We start from the raw sequence: 20,444 nt of genomic DNA, 5'->3' as shown, positions 1-20,444 counted from the left end.
GAAGCCTCTGAGGCATCACAATGACATGATATTCACACAAAATTTAAACAGGAAGATCCTGCCCATTGTCACTACTTAACCTTTCCAGAACCTCACCCTAAAGTACACTTATCCTTAGGTATATTAACATGTGTTGAGGAAAAGGCAGTAGTCTAAGGTCAAACACATTTGAAAACTCTTAAAGATATTCAACAAGATTCCTTATGATAATATATATTGACAATTTCCAGTTATGAAAAAGAATACATAGGATTTCCAAAACTTATTTGGCAACTTTTTCACAACTATCTATCAACATCTAAACAAGAGTATTCTAGGAAACAGGGCCTGGCTTGCCAGGTGGCTCAGAGGTAAAGAACCACCTGCCAGTGCAGGAGATAGGAGTTCAATCCCTGGGTCAAGAAGATCTCCTGGAGGAGGAAATGGCAACCCACTCCAGTACTCTCACCTGGAGAATTCCATGGACAGAGGAGCCTGGTGGGCTGCAGTCCATGGGGTCACAAAGAGTCACATATGACTGAGTGCAAACACACACACAGACACCATACACACACCACACACACCACACACACACACCACACACACACACCACACACACACACCATACACAAAGTAGATTAATCCCTTTTTGAATCTAAGAATTTATAATTTGACCAACATGGGAACCAATGATTACAGGAGATTTAAATCACACATTGCTAAATAATCACACTATAAATTTATTTCTGGAAGCATCTACTAAACCTGCAAATATCTTCTGCTGTATCTTACAGTATGATATTAACAAATAAAAGATTCTGGTGAGAGAATCAAGAATACCTGTGAAGGAAAACAAGATAACTGATAACTTGCCAATGAGTCTTTCAATTTCCCAGCATCATCCACTGCTGTAAAAGGAGGTAATCTATAATATAATGCATTTTAGGGCTTTCTGATGGCCAGACTCAAAAGCTTTCATCTGGACTTGAAAAAATATTTCAGAGAAAATAAAGTGATTGTCCAGCAATAAAGCATGGGAATGAGCAGCAAGCACACCCACTGGAAGCCCCTAGGGTCTCAAATTTATCAGATCTGGGTTCATAGAAAGACAAATAAATGACTCAGTCCCGATGAAAAAATGAGCCTGGATTCACAGGAGGTAATGTGGGTGTAAAACCGGAAGGATGCCTGATCTCACTTTGATTCTGCCTTTCAACCCAGGGTCTTATCTTTCCTCTTGAACTTTTGTTATCCCTTCAGAGCGGTCTCTGTAATAAGAGCTAACATGATGTTATAATAGCTCTGACTGTTAGGGGAATAGCCCTGACTGTTAGCCCACTGGATGAAACCGCCCACCCTGGCCAGGCACCATAGTAACCATTTTTGTGAGTTATTTTATGACAGGAGCTCCTGGTAAGGAACAGGGAACTAATAAGCCTCCACCAACCGGGAGAGTTCGAGAAAGGTCAAAAGGAGACATTATGTGTCTGACCACCTCCCAGAATCCTCCTCATTGGAATCCATTTTAACTGAACAATGTGGGCACCACCAGAGAGAACCCTGATTCAGAATGATTGGCCAAAGACAACCCGAAAGCTAATCCCATCACCATAAAACTCAAGACTGTGAGCCACGAGGCAGAGCAGTTCTCCTAGGTTCCCTTACCCTACTGCTCTCCACCAGGCACCCCATCCCAATAAAGTCTCTTGCTTTGCCAGCACGTGTGTCTCCTCAGACAATTCATTTCCAAGTGCTAGACAAGAGCCCACTCTCAAGCCATAGAAGGGGTTTTCCTTCCTTCCACACAACTACACCATGCCATTTAAACCCCACTAAACCCTGTGGGGAAGTCAGTTATGGTCCTCATTTTATAGATAAGGAGAAAGGCTTAGATGGAATAGTTTTTCTCGGGGTCACAGCAGTGGGGGAGCTGAGATTTGAGTCAGCTTTTGTGGCCAATAGCCCTCTCGCTTCCCACTAATAGGACAGCCCCACACTCTCAGGATAAGGAATAAATCTCCAGGAACTCTGGCCACCCAGATGCTCTGTCTTGAAAAGATCCCTCTTTATTATGGGATCACTTGGGTTTATATTTAAACTGAAGAAGTGGCAAGCTATTAGACTGTCAGAAAGAAATCCCATTATTTTCATTAAAAATGGGCATCCACGCTAGGTGATTTCTTCAAAAGGGGGGACTTCAGTCCAAGTGATACTAAGCAGGACCCTGTGGGGTTACTGGGCACAAAAGCCTTTCTGTGTTCCCCATGTCTTGAAGACAGGAACTAGGCTTCATTCAGCCTCCAAGACCTTCCCTGAGTTCCAAGGGGCAGATTCAAGCAGTTGTTAAACAGGGAAGGGATGGAACATGGGGACAAAGGAGGAAGAGTCAAGAGTAACAGGAGTGCAACCTTGGGGCAGAGTCCTGGTTCCCTGTCAACAGATACATGTAACAATATCTTTGAGCTGCCTTGCAGATGTTGAAACGCCCACCAGGTAGAAGATAAAATGGTATGGTGCCCACAAGCACACAGACTGCAGCCCAGTTGGAACCAGCAGGTTCATGATGCTGACTTCCACTTATCTTGGCAGCAACCAATGAGAAGAAGATCCACAAACTGATGAGGATCTCTTTGAACCATGAATATAAAACTTCTCACTAGCCCCTCCAGGTTACTCACAGTTTTGAGGACATTAGCCTGCTATGGCCCCCTTTGCTTGGCAAAGCAATAAAGCTATTCTTCTCTACTTCACCCAAAATTCCACCTCTGAGAATTAGGTGTTGGGGAATGGAGGCTGGATTTGGCTTCAGAACCACTATGCTGGCACCCAAACCCTCTAGGACTCACCTTTCAGAGGCAAGTGTGGATCTGCCAGAGCATCTTCATGTGCCTGTTGACATGACTCTCCCCAGAGCATCCTACATGTATGCCTACCTCAGCCCTCCCTCTCTGCTTTCCCATCTCTTTGGCTGCTTTCAAAAATGTCACCATTCACGAAGGGCTTTGGATTTTTATATGATCTAGTAGCTTTTAGCGGCCAGGTGGCACTAGCAATAAAAAGAATCTGCCTGATAATGGAGGAGACGCAAGAGATGCAGGTTTGGCCCCTGGGTCGGGAAGATCCCCTAGAGTAGGAAACAGCAACCCACTCTAGTATTCTTGCCTGGAGAATCCCATGGACAGAGGAGCCATGGGCTACAGTCCATAGGGTGGCAAAAAGTCAGATATGACTAAGCACACACAGACACACACATATACACACACACACACACAGCAACTCTGCTACAGTTTCCTGCCTCCCTACTAGAGGACCATGAGCTCTCTGCTGTCAGGAACTAGGTCTAGTTCACACTTTTACCCCCAGCCACTTGCCTAACCTGACACCTCATATTCTATGAACATTTGTGAATAAGTGGCTTGAACTGGTCCAGCCGTACCCTCATCTGCTTCCCTTTGTCCCAGAAGCTACTGGAATCAGAGGTGCAGAATCTGACCACGGCACCAAATGAACAATGATCAACTCCACGACTCAGGGCTCATTAGCACGCAATTGTCGTGTTAGGTATTCATAGCTCTCTAGACACATTCCACCAGACATAAACCAGAAGTGAGTTTATTATTAAACAGTATTGATTCTAAAATGCTGAAAAACTTGCCAGCACAACAGGCGTCCATGAAGCAGGAAGTCAATTTTCTTTGCTGAGAACTTGGTTTAATTATAGACTATTTAATTATAGGACATGCTTAAGCAGATATGAAAGTAAAGGTTGGCAAAGAGCTTGTTATCAGTGATTAACGAAATATCGAAAACACAACCCAATCGAAAAATGGACGGAAGACCTAAACAGACGTTCTTCCAAAGAAGACATACAGGCACATGAAAAGATACTCAATATTGTTAATTATTAATGAAATGCAAACCAAAACTGCAATAGGCATACCTCACACAGATCAGAACGGCCACCATTAATGATGGCCAGTACAGTAGTGAATGCTGGAGAAGGTGTGAGAAAAGGGAACCTTCCCACTCTGTGGGCGGGAATGTAGATTGGTGCAGCCACTATGGAAAACAGTCTGGAGGGTCCTTAAAAAACTAAAAATAGAGTTACCATATGGTCCAGCTATCCCACTCTAGAGCATATATCCTGAAAAGATGAAAACTCTAATTCAAAAAGACACATGCACCCCAACGTTCATAGCAGTGCTATTTGCAGCAGCCAAGACATGGAAACAAGCCAAGTGCTCATCAACAAATGACTGGCTTAAGAAGGTGTAGGGTGCATACATATATATGTATATATACTGGAATATTATTCATTTATTTAAAAAAATGAAATAGTACCATATGCAACAATGTGGATGGATCTAGAGAATATATACTTACTGCAGTAAGTCAGAGAAAGACAAATACTATATCACTTTTGTGTAATCTAAAAATAATATGATTGAATCATATTATTAATTATATTAATTAATATAATTAATTATAATATAATTAATAATATAATATTAATTATTAATAAATTAATTAATCATATTATGAATATGATTGTATGCAAAACAGAAAGAGACTCACAGACATAGAAAACAAATTTATGGTAACCAAAGGGGAGAGAAAGGGAGGGACAAATTATGGGATTAACTGACATATGCTACTGTACATAAAATAGACAAGCCAAAAATATTTACTGTATAGCACAGGGAATTATATTCAATATTTTGTAATAACCTATAATGGAATATAATCTGAAAAAAATAATAAATTTGCTTTACACTTGAAACTAACACAATATTATAAATCGATTGTACTCAAATTGTAAAAATTCTAAACAAAAAAGAAAAGTAATAGTCATGTTAACATTATTAATGATAATTTAGATTAACTCAGTGGCAGGCCTGGTGCTGGGTCCCAACCTACAGTACCTCCAGTCCACACAATGATTGCAAACGAAGAGAATCAGAAAGGTTCGCTGTCCTGACCAACACTACACAGTACAGTGGCCAAGACCCAGATAAAAGTCAGGGAAGCTATGAGAATATGTCAGAGAAACATACACGTCACGAGGACTGTCTGCCTTTTTTATTAAGAAGACCAAATGCCTTCATCCGTCTTCAATCTCTGCTGCCCTCCGTCTTAAGTGACAGGTACTAAGACTGCCTCCAGTCTTCTCGACTTATGTTCAGAAGTAAAAAAAGGACTGCTCATGAAAAATAGCGTGAGCTATTATAAAAAAGCAGTATATGTTTTTAGCATATTTATTGACTATTTTATCCTCTGAAATATTTGCAAATCCATCCACATGACATTAGGCTTCCCAGACACAACTGCTATCAACTTTGTTGAATTTTCACAGAGCAGTCCGTGAAAAGCTGAGAAGACATCAAGTATTAACCCTAGTGAGTAATTCTTTGTAAAAAGGCAGCCAATCTTGCAATGGACTTGCAAAGAGTGACTCACTTCTACCATAATCAACTCAGAGTAAAAACAAACAAGTGAACATTCATCATGAAACACAGTGACACAAACTTCCGAATCACCTCCACTTATTAACTTATAAATACCCACTTTGCTTTTAAAGTTCTCAAGCTTTTGATACAGAAAGATGCACAAAATAATGAATACAGTGAAAAAATCAAGTCACAAAAAAGTTTGTATAATCAAATACCTTTATGTGAAAGTTAGATTTTTGACATATAAGCATTTACAATTTCTTAGAAAATAAACTATTAATCATTGAGAAATAGAAAAAAAAATTTCCCCTCACACTTTAAACTTTATCTTTCTGTACTATTTAAGTTTTTTACCACAAGATGCAACTTTAAAAATAAACATTTTTCGATTTATTTGGGAAATTTTATTTAGAACCTGTTATGCAACAGAAGACGCTTGAGAGTCCCTTGGACAGCAATGAGATCAAACCAGTCAATCCTAAGGGAAATCAACCCTGAATACTCATTGGAAGGACTGATGCTGAAGCTGAAGCTGCAATAATTTGGCCACCTGATGTGAAAAGCTGACTCTTTGGAAAAGCTCCTGATGCTGGGAAAGATTGAAGGCAAGAGGAGAAGGGGGCGACAGAGGACGAGATGGTTGGATGGTATCACAGATTCAGTAGACGTGAACTTGGGCAAACTCCGGGATATGGTGAGGGACAGACAGGCCTGGCATGCTGCAGTCCATGGGGTCACAAAGAGTCAGACAAAACTGAGCAACTGAACAACAGCAACAAATGGAACAGAAGTGTTCTAGGAGCAGCGAATAAATCACAAAAAGTCTATACCTTATAGAACTGATATCCTAAAGGAAGGAAATAAACTTTAAAAATAGAAAACAGAAAAAAAAATAAAGCTGGGTTAGGGAGTTTGGGGTGGGGATTGCTGATTCAAATGTATCGGGACCGAAGACCCATGTGCAGAGACATCTGATCAGAGCCCTGGAGGAGAGGAAGTGAGCTATGCCAGTGTCACAGGGGAAAGGGTTCCAGGTGAAGGCAACAGTGAGTGCAAAGGTCCTGAGGCAGCCGTGTGCTGAGACTGCTCAAGAAACAGCCAGGGAACACGTGGCTGGAGCTGAATGAGGAAGGAGAGACAGTAGGCAGCAGGGACCCATCATGGCAGGTCACAGAAGTGAATGCAAGGACACTGCTTTTACCTTGGGTGAGACCGAAAGACAGGAGAAAGATCAAGGCAAAAGGATGACAGGATATGGCTAATATTCCAGCATCTGAATTGAGAAGACTGTCAGGAACAACGGCAAAAGCAGAAGACCAGATAAAAGACTACTGCAATCATCCAGCCTAGAGATGATGGTGGCTGAGCCTGTGATAACAGCAAAGGGGAGAAAAGTGGTCACATCCTAGGTGAATTCTGAAAGTGTCGGTGACCAAACTTCATGACAGATTGGATAATAAAGTGAGAGAAAAAGAAGGGTATCAAGGATGCTCCAAGGATTTTGGTTTGAGCAACTGAAGGATGGAATTGCCATTTGCACAGATGGAGAAGATGGCAGGAGGGCAGGTTTATGAGGGGAGGAGCAAACATAAGTGTGAATTCCCAGTATGCATTTGAGTAAACATGTCATGTAGGCAAGTGGCTGTATGTGTCTGGAGTTCAAGGGAAGAAGCCCCGGCAGGGTTCAAGATTGGGGAGTCCACATCTAGATGATACTCAAAACCACGTGAGATCATCTCAGGAGTATAGATGGAAAAGAGAGGAGCCCTGGCGTGCTCTGTGCTTAGAAGTCAGGAGACTGGAGAGGAACCGTAGGAGAGTATATGAAGGGACAGGCAGAACAGAAGGAACCAGGGGTGTCATGACCTGGAAGCCACATGAAGGAAAGGCAGCAGAAAGGAGAGAGTGGGACTTCCCTGGAGGTCCAGTGGTCGAGAATCTGCCTGTGAACGCAGGCGACGTGGGTTTGATCCTTGCCCTGGGAAGATCCCACATGCCACAGGGCACTAAAGCCTGAGCGCCACAGCTACTGAAACTCACATGCCTAGAGCCTCTGCTCTGCAACAGAGAGGCCACTGCAATGAGAAGCCCATTCACCACAGCTAGGGAGTAGCCCCCACGCCCCACAACTAGAGAAAAGCCTGTGCAGCAGTGGAAACCCAGCACAGCCAAACATACATGAAGTAATTAAACAATTCATTAATTGGAAAGAGAGAGAGTGGCCATCTGTGTAAACACTGCTGACTGGTCAAGGAAGGGCAGAACTAAAAATGACTGCTGGATTTAGCAACACGAAGGTCTGGGTGACGGCCCTCCCAGGGGAACAAAGTGTGATGTGCAGAATAATGGCACCCCAGAAACACATCCACGTGCTAATCCCTGACAACACGTTCCCTGCAAACATGACTGGTCAAGGAAGGGCAAAACTAAAAATGACCACTGGATTCGGCAACACGAAGACCTGGGTGACGGCTCTACCATCAGCCAAGAAAGTATGATGTGCAGAAAAACTGCCCCCCAAAAAACTATCCACGTCCTAATCCCTGCAAACAGCCATTAATGTGAAAGGCCTTGATATGAGGAGGTGATCCTGGGTTAGAAGTGGACCCTATCTAATCTCATGAGTTCTTGAAAAGGGGAAGAGGGAAGCAGAAGAGTGGGTGAGAGATATGAGATGGGGAAAGATCAGACAGGTCTCAACTCATGGTTGTGGCTGTGAAGAGGGAGGAAGGGGCCAGAAGACAAGGTAAACAGCAGCCCCCCAACGCTGGGAACAGCCCTCAGCTGACAGTCAGCAGGGAAGTGGCGGCAAAGGTCCTGCAACCGCCAAGAGAAAGAATTCTACCAACCAACTGAAAGAACAAGGGTCAGGGTCTCCCCAGAGACCCCAGAGAGAGCACACTTCTGCTGACGCCTAAGGTTAGTCCAACAAGATGTGTGTCAGACTTCTGACATATGGAAACCCAAAGTAATTGATCTGTGTGGTTTAAGCTTCTAAATGCTTGGTCATTTGTTATGACAGCAATAGAAACTAACACACAGAGCCTGAATGGAGTGAATTCAAGGTCAACTAGGTGGACAAAAACTGCATTTTTTAAACAGAGACATAGAGATGTAGAGAGCAAACGTATGGACACTAAGGTGGAAAGGGGGGGTGGGGTGAATTGAGAGATCGGGATTGACATATATACACTACTGATAAAACGTAGAAAGTAGAAAGCTAATGAGAATCTACTGTATAGCACAGGGAACTCTATTTAATACTCTATAGTGACCTAAACCGGAAGGAAAATCAAAAAAAGAAGGGATACATATAGCTGATTTGGGGCCTCCCAGGTGGCTCAGTGCGTAAAGAATCTCCCTGCAGAGCAGGAGCTGTAGAGACATGGGTTTGATTCCTGGGTCAGGAAGATCCCCTGGAGGAGGGCATGACAACCCACTCCAGTATCCTTGCATGGGAAATTCCATGGACAGAGGAGCCTGGCGGGGTTGCAAAGAGTCAAACACAACTGAAGCGACTTATCTGATGAAGCAGGCATAGCTGATTTACTTTATCATACAGTAGAAATTAACACAACATTACAAATTAACTATACTATACTCCAATAAAATTTAAGTCTTAAAAACTGCTTTTGAGGAGTTTTGATGTGAGCACAGAAATGGGAAGGAAACCAGAGCTTCGCAGTAGGATTTGCTGTCTGGAAGCAATTACAGCACGCTGTACATTGATGAGAATGATCCAGTAGAAAGTGAAAATTATTGACGCTCCCAGAGACAAAACAGCTGCGTCAGCAGAGGCGCTGGCTTTGGATGCCAGCACAAAATCCATCCCATAAACCGAGAGAGGGAGTGGATGGCACAGGGCCAGGTCCCTTGGTTGGCAGACGTGACGAGCAACGAGTGCAGGTCCTTTTATCTTCTCAACGAAACAGAAACGAGGACTTGGGTAGAGAAAAGAAGAGAGGAAAAGGTTTGAGGTTTGAAAGGACAGACAGTGTGAAATAACTTTTACAGGTGTTTCAAGGGATTCTCTGCCTTTTGTCACTATTCACCTCTATACTTCAAAGAGGAAAACTCCAAACAAACGTCTGACAGTATCCAGGGGAAACCACCTTTGATGAGACATAAGAAGGAATACAGAGCATGAAGACAAGACAACGTGGGGGAAAGGACACAGTGAAACCTCCTGCTACTCCTCCATCCTCCAGTAAAAGTGAGCATTTCATTTGGTATCATGGCTGAGCAGAAGGTGCAATCTGGCAAACAGGGTTATTATGTCAAACTTTTAAATTTTGTCTGATCATATATATATATATGCATGTGTGCTTCAGTCATGTTCAGCTCTTTGCAACACTATGGAATGTATCCCCCAGGCTCCTCTGTCCATGGGATTCTCCAGGTAAGAATACTGGAGTGGGTTGGTATGTCCTCCTCCAGGGGATCTTCCCGACCCAGGGATCAAATCTGTGTCTCCTACGTCTCTTGCATTCGTGGGTAGGTTCTTTACCACTAGCGCCACCTGGGAGGCCCATATGTGTGTACACACACACACACACACACACACACACACACACACACGGCATGACATATGGGATCTTACCACCCCAAGGGATTGGACCACACCCCCCTGCATTGGAAGCTTGGAATCTTAATCTTAACCACTGGACCACCAGGGATAATATTTTCAATCTAAAAGCCCAGAGGTTCACTCTGTGAAAATGACTGATATTCAGGTCAGCTTCTCCTTAAGCCAAATGTTGATTTTAACACTCACCTATTTGGTTCAAAATAAGTATCAAAAGCATCCCTGAACAGCACATATACAATGGGTAGATGCCACCAAGTTCAAATCAGACTATTAGCCACAGAGAAAGGACCTCTGGAGATAACCTGGTTCATCTTATAGATGAAGAAACCAGGTCCAGAGGAGCTACATGGTGGCTCTGGCTAACACAGCGGTTAATAACAGGCAGGGGGCAGGACAGGTCAATGTCCACCCCATCACTTCTCACCAGTGCATGCATTCACACTCAGTCATGTCCGACTCTTTGCGACCCTATGGACTGAACCCACCAGGTTTCTCTGTCTGTGGGATTCTCCAGGCAAGAATACTGGAGTGGGTTGCCATTTCCTGCTCCAGGGCATCTTCCTCTAAACCGGGAATGGAACCTGCATCTCTTCTGTTTACTGCACTGGCCGGCAGATTCTTTATCACTGAGCCACCAGAAACCAGCATTCACATTTAATTTCTTTCCTGCTTAAAAAAAAAAAAAAGAAAAACACCTTTATTGCCTCTGTAATGATAAAAGTGCCACAGACCCCTGATGCAGCCCTCAAAACCCATGGTGATTTGCACTTGATACATAGCAATGAATTCACTTTTTTTTCCCTTTGATGTCCACTGTTATATGCAGGTCAGGAAGCAACAGTTAGAATGGGACATGGAACAACAGACTGGTTCGAAATAGGAAAAGAAGTACGTCAAGGCTATATATTGTCACTCTGCTTATTTAACTTCTATGCAGAGTACATCATGAGAAATGCTGGGCTGGAAGAAGCACAAGCTGGAATCAAGATTGCTGGGAGAAATATCAATAACCTCAGATATGCAGATGACACCACCCTTACGGCAGAAAGTAAAGAGGAACTAAAAAGCCTCTTGATGAAAGTGAAAGAGGAGAGTGAAAAAGTTGGCTTAAAGCTCAACATTCAGAAAACAAAGATCATGGCATCTGGTCCCATCACTTCATGGGAAATAGATGGGGAAACAGTGGAAACAGTGTCAGACTTTATTTTGGGGGGCTCCAAAATCACTGCAGATGGTGACTGCAGCCATGAAATAAGACGCTTACTCCTTGGAAGGAAAGTTATGACCAACCTAGATAGCATATTCAAAAGCACAGACATTACTTTGCCAACAAAGGTCTGTCTAGTCAAGGCTATGGTTTTTCCTGTGGTCATGTATGGATGTGAGAGTTGGACTGTGAAGAAAGCTGAGCGTCAAAGAATTGATGCTTTTGAACTGCGGTGTTGGAAAAGACTCTTGAGAGTCCCTTGGAGAGCAAGGAGATCTAACCAGTCCATTCTGAAGGCGATCAGCCCTGGGATTCCTTTGGAAGGAATGATACTAAAGCTGAAACTCCAGTACTTTGGCCACCTCATAAGAAGAGCTGACTCATTAGAAAAGACTGTGATGCTGGGAGGGATTGGGGGCAGGAGGAGAAGGGGACAACAGAGGGTGAGATGGCTGGATGGCATCACGGACTTGATGGATGTGAGTCTGAGTGAACTCCGGGAGATGGTGATGGACAGGGAGTCCTGGCGTGCTGCGATTCATGGGGTCACAAAGAGTTGGACACGACTGAGCGACAGAACTGAACTGAACTGAGGTCATTTAGGGCTTCCCAGGTGGCACAGCGGTAGAGGAACCACCTGCCAATGCAGGAGACACAAGAGACATGAGTCTGATTAGGGAGATCCCCTGGAGGAGGAAATGGGAACCCACTCCAGTATCCTTGCCTGGAAAATCCCATGGGCACAGGAGCCTGGTGGGCTAGAGTCCATGGGGTCACAGAGAGTCGGACACGGCGGAGCAACTGAGAAGCAGCAGCAGGGGTCATTTACACTTAGCTTCTGTAAGATGGAAGGCAAAGGAACCAAAGTCTGTTTCAGTCACAAGCCTCCTAAACCCCCTGTGAAGATACATGGGTAAAGCTCAAAACACCGAATTTCAAAGAGTTTCGTATAAAAGAGGCCATCAGTCAAAATCCGCTGCACACCTGGAGAGAATGAAAATGTGGGAGGTAGGGGAGAGAGAGGCTGAGGAATCATAGAATCCTTCCATCACCTGTCTGTGAGCGGTGTTATGACAAGCCTGTCAGTGCAGCCTAGAAATTCATTCTGGTAGATGAAGGGCACGTCCGTGATGTGAACCATCATCTTGTCAGAATCTTCGTTAAAATAAAATCTGCACTGTTTCAGCCACTCAAAGTCCGAAGGGCTCTTGATATGCATGTGACACTGAAATGCAGAAGGTGTATATTAAAACCGAGAGGGAAACTATTCATTAACTATACACATCAGCATCCAGGTAGATCAGAATGTGAAGTAATGGAACTCAGAGACAACCCAACTGGTTGGGAGATGTCAATTACATCACCATCCAACCCATTCATTCATTGATCAGCAAAAACAACAACAACAAAAAAAGAGATACTTTCAAAGATATGAGAAAAGGAAAATTCAAGAGAAACACTTAATTGTGCCCCTCAATTTAAATAACCTGCTCTATTTTAATAGTAAGATGCTCATATCTTAAATTTCATTCTTCAGTGCCCAATGCCACAGTCCTAACCAGGAAATACAATCTATGAAAACCATTTTTGGCTTACCAAGATAGAACTAAACAATTTCATCGGGGAAAAAAAAAAAGTCATCTCTTCTGGTAATAACGAAGTACATTGTTGGGGGCTTTACAATCCATTAATTATCCTTGCTAGGATTTGAAGCAGGCCAAAATTTCTAACATCTAAATGGCAGGTTATTGCCCAGCAATGCTTCTGTATGAATTTTTTTAACCAAAATTTTAAGCCACTTTAATCTTTTTTTTTTACAAGTAAGAAATCTAAAATTACCCTGAGCCCTTTATTTCTCAGAAAGGCAAACAGTGTGCTTAACTATTAGGAGAGGAGATTAGCACATAACAGCCTCAATGTGCCACCTTTATTTCCATTACATCAGAACCAGCCTTTCATAATCTTTTTTACATAATGGGGTGAGACATGATCCAGAAAATTATTATGAAAATAAGAGCTTCGTGCCTCTTATCTAATGTCATATTTTATAGTAGAGGGCAAACTTCATTTCACATTTCCTATTCTCTACAGCTACCAAACTCTCTTTCTCATCCCTGCTCTTTCTTTAAAGGCAAAAGTCTGCATGACAACTGAATGTCACAAACTACATGAGGAAAGACCATTTGCAATCAACGAATGTAGCAAAACTGGTTACATATGTGATTTATGTTAATAAAAACCCTCAAAACTACTAAGCAGTTCTACTAGCAATGTCACTTATTATTTCTGCATCAAGAGATTAGTCATCTTCAATTTAATAACCAAAAGAAGCGTAAGACAAGTGAAAGCTCTCGATGATGCTACATGACATTTCAGCATTAAAAATGATCATGTAAAGAATTTCAAAATAAAGTCTAATTGCCTCCATAACACCTTAGCTGAGATCATCAGAAAATGGCCGAAATTTCGGCTAAAGACTGAAAAGAAAATCTGACAATTTCTCTTCATAAAGATGCCTCTTTGCCTGAATTGTATCTTTTCTTTGAATTCATTCACACTATTCCTGGTGGGTAAACAAAGATAGTGTCTACCTCTTAATGTGTAAGAAGTATTTTCCTTTTTAAAATTTTGTTCTTCTGTATATGCCACAGCATTTATAAAGCATTTACCAGGTCATCAAAGATATCTCGTTGGTGCACATGAATAGTAATCAGAGTCTCATATTTAACTCGCTCCACGGAGCTCAGGTCCTTGGTTGTCACGTCTATCAACGTGTTCAGTAGCTCCAGGAAAGACTGGTTGGTTTTCTGCATGATTTTTTTATCAAACTTGGCATTTCTAAGGGCCTCTTCTGAATCCCGTGTCCATATCATTTGAATTCCTAATAATCCAACCTTATGGAAACAAAAAAGGGTTTATGAGTGTTATGGCATATGAATATATTTAAACAGAAATTACAACAGTTGTGATTATTATGCAAATGTCAAGCCATCTTGCATTCTCCAGCTTGACGGGCTGCTTCAAAATCTATGGAAACTCTATGCATATTGTTTACCTGACAAACATATACAGCCTTGTGACGTGGCTACAATTTTTTCATCTCACTTTAAGTCATACCTCTGCCCCCATAGTTTTTAAGTTACTGACACGGAAAGAATATGTCTTCAACCTACTTTCATCAAACCAACAAACGGTTTATACACTGTAATCTCAAAATCCTTATCGATCACATCACTAAGGAAATATCACTTTCTGTATCTTATTGCTAAATGTATTTGTCATTTTTCTAGTAAAACACAGGACATTTTATGATTTATGTACTAAAGACATTCAGTAGGAAAAAAACTATTTTAAATTTGTATGACAAAACCAATACAATATTATAAAGTAATTAACCTCCAATTAAAATAAATAAATTTATATTTTAAAAAAAGAAATTATATTCACTCCCACTCCTTTGCTGCCCAGCACATAGGATCGTTGGCACCATCTTTCTAGATTCCATGTATATATGCATTAATATATGATATTTGTCTCCTCTTTCTGACTTACTTCAGGTGAGGGTGGGTTGCTTTGAGATAATAGTATTGAAACATATACAATACCATATGTAATACAGATAACTAGTGGGAGTTTGATGTATGATGCAGGGCACCCAAAGCCGGTGCTCTGTGGAAGGAGGAGGTGGGGAGAAAGGAAGGATGGGGGTTCAGGAGGAGGGAACACATGTATGCCTATGGCCGATTCATGTTGATATATGGCAAAAATTATCACAATATTGTGAAGTAATTACCCTCCAATTAAATTTTTAAAAAGGAAAATACTTTTTACATATTAAAAACAGAAAATATACCAATATTTCTATAGCACAAATATATACATCTATAAATATATATGCATAGACATAGATACATAACAGCAACAATCTGTAGTTGAAATCTTTAAACTTATCTATATTTAACAAATTCTTACAAAAATCTCAATATTGTTCTGGAGTTAAATTATAGTCAGTTGTGTCATTTATAATAGACAACAAGTAAGATCTAAAATGACTCTTCTGTTAAAAAAAAAACTTTCCAATTTCAATACACTGACCTGAGCAGGGAAGGAAGAAAGAAATTCAATCAGTTGGAAACCTGTTTCTTGAATATTTGCTGCTGCCTGGCGAATCACAAGATGTAATGAGGCCTGAGATTCCTCCAGGAGAGAATTAAGCCAAACTTCCACATTGCCTTCTGCCATCACGGGTTTATGCAATTCAACTGTCTCACCCTCTCGAGAGGAAATTGACAGAATGCGATCATAGATCTGTGTTAGAAGCCCAAGAAAAGCTATGTTTATATAAAGAATGAATTTCTCCATTGCCCTCTTGTCAATGTTATCCTTCCTGTAGAAATTTAAGCTATATATTATAAAATAAAAGGCAAAGTATGATACAAATTCAATTTCAAAACAATTTTTTCAAAAGATAGCCATGAAATCAAAAAGGGAATACTAAATCAATTTCAAATACTCTATGCTTAAGAAGGAAAATTTTGTTTTGTAAGAGAAATATTCAATACAAATGTGATAATCAAAAAGTCTCTAAAGTTTCCCCCGATGAAACGGGACCCTCTGAGAGTCAGCCATCCATACCACCAGCTTATCAAGTTGACCTTAGCAATCACCTGGTCAAAATGATCAATGCAAACATCCCACATGGTGATTCCAACTCTACACTAAACATTATGCTCTTTACAGAGGCTGTTGGTTGCAAATAATATATTCTAATGCAAACCCAGCTCCTAGTCTGGTGATATCACTTGTATTTACATGCAGTATGGCATAATGAGAATGTCTGCAGCATTTGGAGTTCAAAACACAGTTCAGGTGGTGCTGCGCTATCCACTGACCGTGCAGTGTTGGAAGACAGATATCTGAGGCTAAACTTCCTGTCTCTAATTAGTCATTAAAAATCCTGCCTGTCTTACTTTCCTACTCACCTTACCAGCCATTCATGCCAATTAAACAAAATATAGTTGGCTCTCCACATCCATGAGTTCCAAATCCAAGAACCCAAACAACCTCTGATCAACAATATTTGGGAAAAAAATTCCAGAAAGTTCCAAAAAGCACAACTTGAATTTGCCACATGCTGGCAACTATTTACACAGGGTTTACATTATATGGTAAATAATCTAGGGACCATGCATTGTTGTTGTTCAGTCACTTAGCTGTGTTCAGTTCTTTGCGACCCTGTGGACTGCAGCACGCCAGGCTCCACTGTCCTCCACCATCTCCTAGAGTTTGCTCAAATTCGTGTCCGTTGAGTCACTGATGCTATCTAACCATCTCATCCTCTACTTCCCCCTTCTCTTTTGGCCTCAGTCTTTCCCAGCATCAGGGTCTTTTCCAGTGAGTCAGTTTGCATTACATGGCCAAAGAATTGGAGCTTCAGCTTCAGTATCAGTCATTCCAATGAATAGTCAGGGTTTTTTTTTTTCCTTTAGGATGGACTGGTTTGATCTCCTTGCTGTCCAAGGGATTCTCAAGAGTCTTCTCCAGCACCACAATTCAAAGCTAACAGCTCTTCAGTGCTCAGCCTTCTTTAGGATCCAACTCTCACATCCATACATGACAACTGGAAAAACCATAGCTTTGTCTATACAGACCTTTGTCAGCAAAGTGATGTCTTTGCTTTTTAACATGCTGTCTAGGTTTGTCATAGCTTTCCTTCCAAGGAGCAATGCATAGGTATATTCAAATACTACTACATTTTATATAAGAGACTTAAGCCTTCACAAATTTTGGTATTCTCTGGTGTCCTGGAACCAATCCTCTCCACAGTTACTGAGGAACAACTATGATGCCAATTATAAAATAAAGGCAAATGTTTGTTTTTGTTCTCTAATAAATGGAATATTGTTCCCTTGGGCTTAGATTAGTCTGCATTAATTAAATGCTCCTTAGTTGTCCACAGAAGTTATCTACCAAGAAGCTGATGAGCCTTGAGTTTCAGGGTCCCTCCTTGCACGGACTCTTCTAGGTCCTGAATATAAATTTGTATTTATAATCTTATAAGGTTTAGGATCCATAAAACCAGGATCAGCTCCTTGTCATTAGAAACCTTATGGCAGAAACAGCAACAAGAAAAAAAAAAAGCAATGCTACTTGTTTTTAAGCAGTAATTGCTATGAACAGAGGCTGAAAATAAGGATGTTTCAATTATCTTCAATGTACAATCAGACAATGAGAAGCTTTGCTCTGGGACCATAAAGTCCTGGGGCTAAAGCAGAAGGATTTGAGCAAAACATCCAGCAGAACCTCCCAGGCAATTCAATCCCTTCATTCAACCCATAGATCCAGTAGATCTATAAGAAACATTGATTTTTTTTTAACCATTCAATCCACACTGTCTCTTCTCACCCTCCACTGATGCCTTTTGTTGTAACAACTCAGCCTTTTCCATCCTGACTTTGCAATCACTTTCAACACTGATTTCCTTGCTCCCCGTTCCATTCCAACTCCTACCCTGACACAGAAGATCTTTCTGAAACACAAACCAGGCCACTTCTCTGCTGAAAACCTCCCCCGCTTTCTGTCACATTCATGAAAAAGTACATCCCATAGTATAATGCACTTGGCCCTCTGGAATATGGTCCATGCCTCTTTCTTCTCCTTTTCCCTGTGCTCATCAGCCTGTGTTGTGGGTTCAACTGTGTCCTCCAAAATATATATTGAAGCCTCAAGCCCTAGTAACTGTGAACAGACTATGTTGTCATCCACTCAGTCATGTCCAACTCTTTGTGACCCCATGGACTGCAGCCTGCCAGACTCCTCTGCCCATGGAATTCTCCAGGCAAGAAAGAATACCAGAGTGGGTAGCCATTCCCTTCTTCCGGACATCTTCCCAACCCAGGGATCAAACCTGGGTCTCCTGCATTGTAGCAGATTATTTACCATCTGAGCCACAAAGGAAGCCCCTAGCACCTGTGAATGAGACTTTATTTGGAAATAGGGTGTTTGCAGATGTACTCAAGATGAGGTCACCTTGGATGGCAGTGGACTCAAATCCAACAACTACCATCCTTAGAAGAAGGAGAGCTAGATGCAGACACACAGAGAGAAAGTCTTGTGAAGACAAAGGTGGGGATGGAAGTGGTGTCTCCACACCCAAGGAAAACCAAGGATTGCTGACCACCAGCAGAACTAGGAGACAGACGGACCCTCCCTCAGAGCCTCCAGTAGGAATCAACCCTGCCAACATCTTAGTTTGGATGTCTAGCCTCCAGAACCATGAGAGAATAATTTTCTGTTTTAATTCATGGAAGCCCTAAGAAAGTAATAAACTCCTCCCATACTCACATTTCTGACATCCCAGGCTTCCCCTTGCACTTGCCCTTGCTCTAAGCAGAGGTCAGGGGGTCCTGTCCCCACGTGCCTGATATGTTTCACTCCCCTTCCAAAGACCAGTTCAAACATCACATTCTCCTGCAGGAAGCCTTCTGCTATATCCCTTACGTGCAGGTTAGGGCTCCCTGACAGGCATTCCCATACTTGTGCATCACATGAACACATGCATGCATGCTATGCTCAGTCATGTCCAACTCTTGGCAGCCCTACGGGCTGTAGCCTTCCAGGCTCCTCTGTCCATGGGATTCTCCAAGCAAGAATAATGGAGTGGGTTGCAGGAGCTGCCCTGGTGGCTCAGATGGTAAACAATCTGCCTGCAGTACAGGAGACTCAGGTTCACTCCCTGGGTCAGGAAGATCCCCTGGAGAAGGAAATGGCAACCCACTCCAGTATTCTTGCCTGGAGAATCCCCTGGACAAAGGAGCTTGGTGGGCTACAGTCCATGGGGTTGTGGCAGACACAACTGAGCGACGAACACATGAGCACAGCAAATCAAAAATATTGACAGTTTAATGGCCAAATTTCTCTTGAATGTTGTGCTGCATAAAAACAGTTGCAATATGGGTTGCAATATACTCTTCCTTGAACCCCAGGACTGACATTATGCCAGTGAGAGGTTAAAAGACTGGCTTTTAACGGCTTCGAAGAATCCACCTGCCAATGTAGGGGACACAAGAGACAAAGGTTCAATCCCCAGGTCAGGAAGAATCCCTGGAGAAGAAAAGGCAACCCGCTGCAATATTCTTGCCTGGAAAAGTCCATGGAAAGGGGGGCCTAGTGGGCTAAAACCCATGGGGTGACAAAGAGTCAGACATGACTGAGCACATACACGCACACAATGGATTAACTCTACCGCTGCGGGAGCTGCGCTCCGCAGACCCCACCAGAGCACGAGTCCCCTCAGGGTGGCGTATTCCCACTGTTAAGCACAACATCCCGTCTATGTATTCGCTCAACAGATGTGAACTGCATTCTAGGATGAACAAATAAAGAATACTGAGGTTTGTATGAAGCACCATAGAGGAACTCAATACGTTATCCAGCAGGAAAGGTCATTTTTTTAGGGAATTTGGGGTGAAGAGGTGAATTAGATAATCTCTTCTAGCAGCTGTGCAAATGTAGTTTTCTTCACATTGAATAACTTCTTTGGGGTCTCGTGAATTTCGCCATTCTTGAAACTTATTCAGAGTGTTTGAAGAAAAAAAAAAGAAAGAAAAGTTTTCAATGGAGCATGATGAAAAACATGGAGGATCATTATATCAAAACTGTCCAAAGCCTCATTAAAACAATTAAATCAGGGAATTTCCTGGTGGTCCAGGGGTTAGGATTCAGTGCTTTCACAGCCATGCCCTGGGATGGGTTCAGTTCCTGGTCTGGGAACTCCCACATGCCATGCAGTGCAGCCATAAAATAAAATAAAAATAAAATAGATAAGGACATGAATGCTGACTATTCACTGGAAGGACTGATGCTGAAGCTGAAGCTCCAATACTCTGGCCACCTGATGTGAAGAACCGACTCACTGGAAAAGACCCTGATGCTGGGAAAGATTGCCGGCAGAAGAATGGGAAGACAGGATGAGATGGTTGGATGGCATCACTGACTCAATGGACATGAGTTTAAACAAGCTCCAGGAGGTAACGAAAGACAGAGGAGCTTGGCATGCTACAGTCCCTGGGGCTGCAAAGAGTAGGACACGATTTATCAACTGAACAACAAAGATAAAATAATCAAACAACTGTGGCAATTCTGTTCAATCAAAGCACTATTTGATAAACAATTATTAACAGCTTTTTTGCTGTGCCAAATTTCTAAACAATTAACTTGA

At 42.1% G+C, this 20,444-nt stretch overlaps 1 protein-coding gene across 1 annotated transcript in view; it reads right to left on the bottom strand.

Annotated features, from left to right (window-relative positions):
- The window catches only part of DNAH5 (dynein axonemal heavy chain 5), a 320,870-nt gene that overhangs the window by 163,714 nt on the left and 136,712 nt on the right, over nucleotides 1-20,444 (bottom strand). The window contains exons 33-35 of the mRNA XM_069556071.1: nucleotides 15,320-15,532; nucleotides 13,894-14,118; nucleotides 12,277-12,449 (exon numbers count right to left, since the gene is read on the bottom strand). Of these exons, the coding sequence (XP_069412172.1) occupies nucleotides 12,277-12,449; nucleotides 13,894-14,118; nucleotides 15,320-15,532 (611 nt within the window). The remainder of the gene's footprint in view (nucleotides 1-12,276; nucleotides 12,450-13,893; nucleotides 14,119-15,319; nucleotides 15,533-20,444) is intronic.

The sequence above is a fragment of the Ovis canadensis genome, chromosome 16 (genome assembly GCF_042477335.2).
Source record: "Ovis canadensis isolate MfBH-ARS-UI-01 breed Bighorn chromosome 16, ARS-UI_OviCan_v2, whole genome shotgun sequence".
Lineage (NCBI taxonomy): Eukaryota > Metazoa > Chordata > Mammalia > Artiodactyla > Bovidae > Ovis > Ovis canadensis.
The sequence above is the reverse complement of the archived record's forward strand: the minus strand, read 5'-3'. Positions and strand labels throughout refer to the sequence as shown.